The 8,682-nt window shown below is 43.0% G+C and overlaps 1 protein-coding gene across 1 annotated transcript; it reads right to left on the reverse strand.

Annotated features, from left to right (window-relative positions):
* Positions 1-3,385: 3,385 nt before the first annotated feature.
* crebzf (CREB/ATF bZIP transcription factor) lies at positions 3,386-8,019 on the reverse strand. Its single transcript, XM_076166797.1, has 5 exons — positions 7,851-8,019; positions 6,480-7,052; positions 6,219-6,379; positions 5,949-6,023; positions 3,386-5,579 (listed from the first exon to the last, which is right to left on the reverse strand). The coding sequence occupies exons 2-3, from the start codon at positions 6,995-6,997 to the stop codon at positions 6,331-6,333; spliced, it is 567 nt and encodes a 188-aa protein (XP_076022912.1). The 5' UTR covers positions 6,998-7,052; positions 7,851-8,019; the 3' UTR covers positions 3,386-5,579; positions 5,949-6,023; positions 6,219-6,330.
* Positions 8,020-8,682: the final 663 nt, after the last annotated feature.

Genomic DNA, 8,682 nt, shown 5'->3' on the forward strand with positions numbered 1-8,682 from the left:
TCTTGTCGGGTGTGTCAGCTTTTTCGAAAACGCTGAATGCTTGTGAAGCATTAACCCTTTAAATACCATCTATCACACAAATGCACAGACGATGGCCCTTTAAGACTAACATGCACTCACTCAAGCATCCGCCTGCTCCTGCTCATGTCACTGGGTCGTCTCTATCTATCATCTGCTGTTGACAGAGATCATTTCGCTCGATCTGCTCAGTCATTGTCACAGAGAAGAAATCGCCAAAAACCAACAATTCACAACCACTTCAGCGGTGAGGCTCATGTCCGATGTCTGTGGAAACGCTCGGCTCGGCGATCCAGAGTTGATTGAAATCCATCAGCTACGACCCGTGACCGTTCATGTGCGCTCACTGCATGTCCCATCATCGTGATGTACAGTCGATCAATTGGGATCCATCAAACATACAGTATTATGTTCAATCTATCACAAACATGCTGCATGAACACATCCCAATAGAAAACACAACATTCAATATTTTGATAGCCGCCCATATTACGATAGGCGTACCACTCATAATGTCACATTCCACTTCCACCTCGCCCATTCCACCTTAACATTCCATGAAACATACATTCCAAACTGCATCACATTCCAGACTGGGTGTGAGAGTGCCCTCCTGTATCCCTGTATGTTGCACTACGTGTGGGTGAACCACTGATGTCATGTTGCCTCGGAGTGCGACTGCAATGCAATGCAAACCTGGAACCCCGCCCCCCCCTACTCCCCCCTCCACTTCCCCTACCCCTCAGTTGTCTCCTGTTGTGTCCAATTTTTCGTGAGTAATCAACTGGTCCCACCACCAGAGAAAGGCAAAGGCAGACAATATGCAATAGACTGCCACGTCAACAGCCAGATATAGAATTAGAAACCACGTAACAACAGGGACGACACATGCAAATACAGTGAGAAACATGTCTGTCCTGCAAGTTCTGTTTCAGGATTGGTGCAGGGCTCTCTGGGAACACCCGTACTTGTACAGAACTCTGCTTTCTTGAATGCCCATCATCATCGTCGCCGCCCTGACCCGAGCTGTCACAGCATCAGACGGGTGGTGACATTGTATTAGTCTGTCTGTTTTGAAGCATGCATTTGGTATCATTAATGTCACTCTATGTGTTGGTAAATCATTTAGGCTACTGTCACTTCTGTGTGCTATGATCTCCACACCTGCTCTCTCCTCTCTCGCACACTCATATCCGAGTCTAACCTGTTCTATTTCAGCGCCTCTTAGCACAGCTCTATCAATGCTTACTACAGTCTACACACAGGCACATACAGACACACACACACACACACACACACACACACACACACACACACACACACACATGAACACACGCATGAACACACGCGCGCACACATGAACACACACACACACACACACACACACACACACACACACACACACACACACACACACACACACACACACACACACACACACACACACACCAAACAGGCAGATAATCTACAGTGGTGTATATTTGACTGTCCAGTTCCAGCCATCTCTGTCCATCCGTCCAGCCACGTTACATCATGATGTTGTGAGACAATTTCACACAAGGCAAAATACAATGTGAAAAAGAATATATTATATTTATCAGACTTATAAATTATTGTACAACTGCACCACTACTGTACAGATCGCCCAAATGTGCACATGTGCATCTTTGATTTACAGGTACTAAGTTCCTGTTACACTTTTATTTTTGATGTTTCTTTCTTTTGATCCTATTGCTTTTTGTAAAGAGAGGAACAACAAAATGGAAGCGCTTGTATATTATGATTATTATTGATTTTTCTCCACCGGTGCTCCCACTGATGGAAAAAAGACAGTTGCACATTCTCCTGAGCATATTCTGAGGGCTGTGTTTTCTGTCCACTGAACAGCCCCTGAAGAGTGCAGAGGTGTGGAGATACTTTGTCTCTTAAGACCAGAGACGCCACTCTGTAAATAAAGAACAGGAGATACACATGTACCTCATTACGATCTAAGGGACTGGACAAAGTGGGGACCCAGGGAGGACGGAGAACTGGAGGGTGATGCAGAGCTAGAGACCGCAGAAGTGCAATGCGTCCGTCGCATGCATTGTTTAGGCTGCTCTCTTAGATCTGCTCCAAGTGTTTACTGCCATGTCATGCCGGGGAGAAATGAAGGTTTTACATTATTCATTATACATATTGTTGTAAATATTATGTGTGGAATGGTCCCCCTTCTTGCACACTGCAGCGCTGTTCTGCAGACAGAAAATGCAGCCTTACCTGCGCTGAAATGAAAAAAGACCAAAAAAAGGAAAAAATATAAAGACTATTGAATATATTAAAGAGTTACCTGCCTGTTATTTAAGCGAATAAATATCTATATATGAGAAAGAACACACCTGTATACTGTAGACTAAATCTGTATGGAAATCTAAGAGAATTTAATGGGAATTAAGTCCAACACCTTTTGTCTGTATGAAAGAAAAAATACATCAAAGTATTCTACAATAATAACTTTGACAAAGTCTGTGTGGCTCTGTGTTGTTTGTTCACATCAGTGTGCATAGGTGTCATACTGCATGCTACTAAGGTCAGTACAGATTCCCCATAATGCACCACAGGAAATATTCTGTTCGTATTCTATCCCTTCATCATGTGTACTGGGTCATTTCCTTAAAACCATAAAGGTTTAACATTATTTGTTAATCATTTATAAATGACATAACTATTGTTTCCTAGGCCTGCTCAGGGACGTTAACTGATTGTGAATGCACTCTGTAACTGAATTTTTAGGCCACTTTGGGTAAGAATATGACAGCACAAAATGTGTTAATACTCCACTTGTTAGCTGTTTTTGTCCAGCAGTTGAACCTTGAGGTAGTTAGGTGTCCGAATTGGCTGACAGAATCCGTAGAAGATGCCTAGTGTGAAACATGCTGTGGCTGTCCACAGGAGATGGACTGATTGATGACAGGACCTTTGATGAATAGCAGGTGAACGTTTTTCATACTCTTACCACTACTTGTATTCCTTTAATCATTAACGATTTCCCTCCTGCAGCACATCAAACCTGTCACAGCCATTAGGCTTATTGGACAAAATTTAAAAAAATCATCTGATACGAAACTTTCTGTTCCTCATATTATGGGACGTCCATACTGTTACTGAACAGCGCCATTCTGAAAGGCATTAACACATCCTTTCATCCATTCCAAATACCTTCGTTCTGGTGACATCACACGCGTACATACACGTGCCAGTAGTTGGTCTCTGCTCAGACGGAAGAATACCTTGTTTAAATCAGATGACATCTTCATAACTGCAGAATGACAGATAATTTTCTGCATAACTGGGATTCCATGTTAAGAACTCCATGCGGTACAAGGTCTGGGATTCGTGCTCGAGTAACTTTATTGGTTGCAGTGAGCAGGACTTCAGATGAAAGGAGTCGTCGCCAAGTGTTGCATTTGAGTCATTCATACTGTAGAGGTCATCAGCATAACACAACCCTCAGATTTAATCCACCAATAACAAACAACTCTTACCATTTGATGCGTCACACCACAATGTCTTAGAAACCTCCTCTTTATTAACAGCGAGTCCTAATAAAACACCTCCTGTGAGCGCTTGCGGTGATTACGTAATTCTCTCAATGTTGCTACGTGTGAGCTCTAGGTCACGTCCCCAAAAATGAACACGGCAGCGCTACAATAAACCCCTCGTGTTTATAAAAGTGATGTGTTTCAGAGGTGATCAGATGTGGGTGTTGTTCTTGCTGAAGCTTTTGCTCCTGTATGTGATGTCCACTGAATACATGTAAACACAGAGACTCAGCCTGTGAGCTTTACAGGGGCAGGGTGTTGCTGGGCTACTGCGTTCCATTGCATGCATCAAATAAGCGCATGTGCCCTTGAAAGAAGATAGTATGAAAACAGCTGCATCTTCAACGAGTATAGACATATTCCTATTTGTCTCTGAAGTGATCAGAGACTGAAGACGCCTCCACATGATTTCAGCATTCCAGCGTTATTCCAATGATCTCCAACCAGGCCAACGCCCCTGCATGAGCATGTTGAGGCACATGGGAGCAACGGAGAGATCTCCAGCTCAGCTATGGCTCTGAAACAGTGGTGATGAAAAACAAATCTCATCCTGAAGTGTTTTGTTCACAAACACACATCAGGCATCACTTCCATAGCTGCTGGCTTCAGTTCATCTATACTACATACCCTTACATGTAACATCTAGTGTTTCTAGTGAAGTTCCATGCATCAGTGACACAGGGGGTCTTTATTCAATCAGTCCACAATGGCTCTTTAATGAAGCTAGTGGAGTAACACCAGAACCCTGAAACTATAGGAATAACTAAGATCATACTAAGATCATACTGATGTTGATGCTTGTTTTAGCCAATTTACTACAAGTCACACACACATTGAAAGCATCTTCCACAGGCATTAACTGGGCTCACCTGGTAGAACTAGGCCTTCACAGAGAACAAAAGCAGCCCTGTGATCATTGTGTGGTAATTCAGTTATAAACAGACTGCTGGGCCGCTCCTCCATTCAGCCGGTTGCAAGTGCAGCTGGGACGATCTTCAACACGAGGTCTGACCCCAGAAACCTTCAGAGCCCTACGTCGTCTAAACACAAATTCATGTTTGTAAAGTGACTTGAACTCGATAGAGGAAGGAAGAGAGACACCAAGGCTGATGGTATCTTGTTTAAATCCCATCTTTGATTCTCTACATGTATCCTTGCTCTTACCGTGTTCTAGAACTCTGCTGTGTATTTACCTCACCTTCCTGTTCATGTGCAGGAGGCGGACATGAACTCCGCCCAGAGGAAAGGTCTGGTTTATAACTGCATTACCACACAATGACACCATCACTGATGTGACATAAGACTGCGGGCCTTATTCGCTGATGTCAATTCGTGGGGCTGATCTGCAGTAAATTGTCTAAAACGTTTACAGCTTCACGCTTTGCACTTCCATCAAATGAGGTCTTGGCCGTTTGTTTTGAGACCCGTTACCAGACTCGACCCAAATGTTCAGGGAAAGTAAGACGGCAGAGAGCTTTTGCTGTTCAGAGAGAGAAAAAGGAGATGCATTAATATCAACAGCACACAAACATGACACTGAGTAGATATTTGCAACTGAAAAGTAAAGAGAAAATATGATTTATTTGTCAAACATTACCCATACTCATGTTCCTCAAACAATACTTATTCAGATCAAACTTATATATACACATTAACTTCATGACACTCATTCAAAACTGGAAATTGCATCATTTACCAGGTCTTTTTGGATGCGTTTAGTACTTACATTCCAAACTATCAGTATGTACAAAGGCCTAACTGTGGGAACATTACACCTCAGGTAATGGAGCAGCGGCAGTCATGCCCGGAACATATGCTGCGTAAGCAATGCTGACAAGATCTAAAGGTGTTGTGGAGCATTGGTGAAAAATAAAAAGTCACGTATACCATGTTACCGATACTACCTTTACAAAAATACCAGGCCACGGTGGCGGCAGCTTGTCCAGCCTCTTCCACTCCCAACTGCAGAATCCACTTTAGCTTTAAGAAAAATAAGCGACGCTAAATAAACGTATTCTTTGACACAATGGTGCCGGTTCACAAAGAGTCAAGTTTCTGGTCAGAGCGGATGAAGACCTCCGGATGGGTCGACTGCATTTTCAGTTTGAAAGCCGAATGTAAGAAGACTCTTTGTGGACCTTCACCTCAATCTTAACAGATTCTTCATTCTACACTTCAGTTATCTTGTTTACTAAGGTCAAATCATATCAGATAGAACAGAAATATCTTGTTGTACTCAAAATCTTGAAATTATGGTCTATTACAAAAACAAAACATATGCACTGAGGTCGCTGCTGGTCGGCTCAAGCCTGTGCAGCAGAAAGCAAACATCTTTTGTTTGATCCTTACCATGGAGTCAAGCAGGCAAAGGTGTTCAGAAAGCCACTCATCCCGCATGGCAGATCAACCATTACCTAGAAGAAACTGGCAACAAGGTTTAACAGTAACGTGTACTCACATCAGTGTCATCACACTTCTACAAATACATGCATAGTCAGCAGCTCCTACTGAAAATTTTAAACAAATTCCAGAGTTCTTCTGTCCTCATGACGTTCAGTACACAGTCATATCAAGTTCAGGTTCAAAATCGGAATAACAGAGATAAGTACTTGACCCTACATTTTGAGTGATGTGCTCGCACTCTCCGCACACTTGGTGCAGAACTCCACAGAGACGTGGTTCTTGTCCACGTGCAGACACACGCCGGCAGATGTCTCTTTCTCCTCCAGCTTCACGCGTTTCCTCGGTAAGGCATAGTCGTGGTCGTTTGAGTCGGGCCCCTGGAAAAGCGAGGAAGATAATTTCATCCCATTCACACCGCTCAGCCTGGACAAGAGCTGGGCTAACATGCTCTCATTGGCCAGCACGGCCCTCAGGTACCTGGTTTCATCCTCCAACTCTTCCACCCGCTTTGTCAACTGACAATTCTCCTGCTTGAGCGCGTCATTTTCCGTCGCCAGGATGCCGACCTTCCCCTCCAGACTCTCCACGTATTCTTTCTTCTTGAGACGATTCAATCTGGCAGCGATGGCATTTTTGTTAATCACGTGGCTGGACAGGTTTTGGCTTTTCTTGATCTTCAGGCCTGTAGATATCCGTTCTGGAGAGGAGGCTGTTGACACTTCAATCCCAGAATCACGGCCCCTGGCTCCATACATACCCATTTCACTCAACTCAACGTCGAGGAGCGGAGAGGACAGATCTCTCTCTAAAGTCCAATTAAAATCATCAATCGTAAAAAGGTCATCCAGGTCTATTCCAGCGCTGTCGATATCCTCAGCAGGAGAGCCTTCAGACGGGCTGGACAGGACTTCTTCTATGTCCTCTGGATCCATTTCCACCTCCAGACACAGAGCCTCTGTCTTGTTCATGGTGCGCCCTCTTCTTCTTGTGATCATTGTGGTCTAGTGGCGCTCAAGAATGTGGACCAGAAATTATCTTGAACTTGCTCGGCTGAAAACGAACAAAAACAACAAATCACTCTGTTAGTATTTCATTCAGGAGGTTTTGTCACAAGGATAAAGTACAATCGGATAAGGAATAAGTTCAACTCTCCAATACATATTATCAGACAGTTACACTAGACTTCGGACATTACACGAAGTAAAAACAACAATGCGTGAATTAGCTACTGTACATTACAAGAAACAGCACCCCTAGTGTGTATCAATAATATTTTTTAACTCTCTTAACCGCTCCTTAAATATGTTTGGCTGGCGTCATCTAAATGACGTAACCTGCTGCTCACAACAGCCTCCATCTTACACAAGACAGAGGTTGGAGTCAAAACGTTTCACCAACGCAACTACGGAGTAGCCATAGCTCATATATGATAACATGCGAGATATTTCACTCTGCATCGTTTTCTACACTATAAATCCTGCCCCCCACCCATTGCCTCCATTTACGATTATTAATTTTGCACACTAATGCAAGTGACAACGGTAAACAAATTGTTAGCAGCTAACAGTAGCTAACGAACTAGGCCCCGCCAACTGCAGGACAGTGAGCTGTCAAAGAGCGCGCAGCAGCTTAAACGTAATTTATAATGGATAATATTCAGACTCAAATCTAACTGTGGGTACTTTTGCAGTTTCGCTTCGCATTAATACAGAAAACCAAGTTATTAGAAAGTTTGCGTTAGCTCAGCAAGCGCTTCAGTAATTTAGCGCAAGGCCATGTGGCGCGAGCCAACAAAAGCAACGAATGACGCAGCAACTCCAACGAACGCTTTCAACTTTAAGTACTTACCGTGTAGCAAAACACATAAATGCAAGGATAAACTCTTGGGGTCGAGTCCTCAGAGAGATCTGTAGTGATGTTTAACGTCGCAACGCAGCTCTAATGTGGAAAATATCAACAACGCGACCCCGCGAAGGATTAAACCGAGAAGAGCGCCGACCTCCACAACACTTGTTCTTTTCTCTATATGGCGTGTTCAATCTTTGACTTAGATTGTGAATACCGCCACCTACTGTACCGGAGTATGTAGACAGCCACATTAGCCTGTACTGTGTGGAGAGGGTAGCTACCTATTGTTAATTACAAAAAATTCTACTCTTCTCTTAAGTGATAGATTATTGCCTATTGTTTAACAATATATATATATATACATATGTATATATATATATATATATATATATGCCAATAACTCAGTGCCACTTGAATGCCACGTGGTAGGGAGGGGGGAAAAATGTAAAATTAGAGCCCCAGATTAAAAGAAAGTTCTCTTTTACAAAATGGCTCTCAAGTATACTTTGTTCAATACATATATGGTTAATTGGATGTGATTATAGGAGCCAATGCGCTGCATTATGCTTTTGTCCCTAAAAATGAAAATGTACTCATGTAGAGAAATCACAATGACACCCTGGGAATTTACTTAGGAGAGCATTTTAAGGTTTCGGTTAGTGTGGTGGCACTTTGTCTTGTTTCCTCTGCAGCATAGATGCATCACTTCTTGGGTCAGCCTGGCACACAGCATGAGGAGACTAAATAACCTAACATTATATTGTTTATTTGGAAAACACCAAATACCTACAAAGTCAGAAAAAACTATTTTGCTTCCAACAGTAGACTCCAA

Source organism: Genypterus blacodes, unplaced genomic scaffold (assembly GCF_046128005.1).
Source record: "Genypterus blacodes isolate CSIRO-AG114 ecotype Tasmania unplaced genomic scaffold, CSIRO-AGI_Gbla_v1 ptg000156l_1, whole genome shotgun sequence".
NCBI classification, from domain to species: domain Eukaryota; kingdom Metazoa; phylum Chordata; class Actinopteri; order Ophidiiformes; family Ophidiidae; genus Genypterus; species Genypterus blacodes.

Coding starts and splice junctions, on each gene's coding strand:
- crebzf (XM_076166797.1), bottom strand. CDS start 6,997: ATGATCACAAGAAGAAGAGGGCGCACCATGAACAAGACAGAGGCTCTG. Junction 6,380..6,479: donor GAGTTGGAGGATGAAACCAG/GTACCTGAGGGC, acceptor TCGCTTTTCCAG/GGGCCCGACTCAAACGACCA.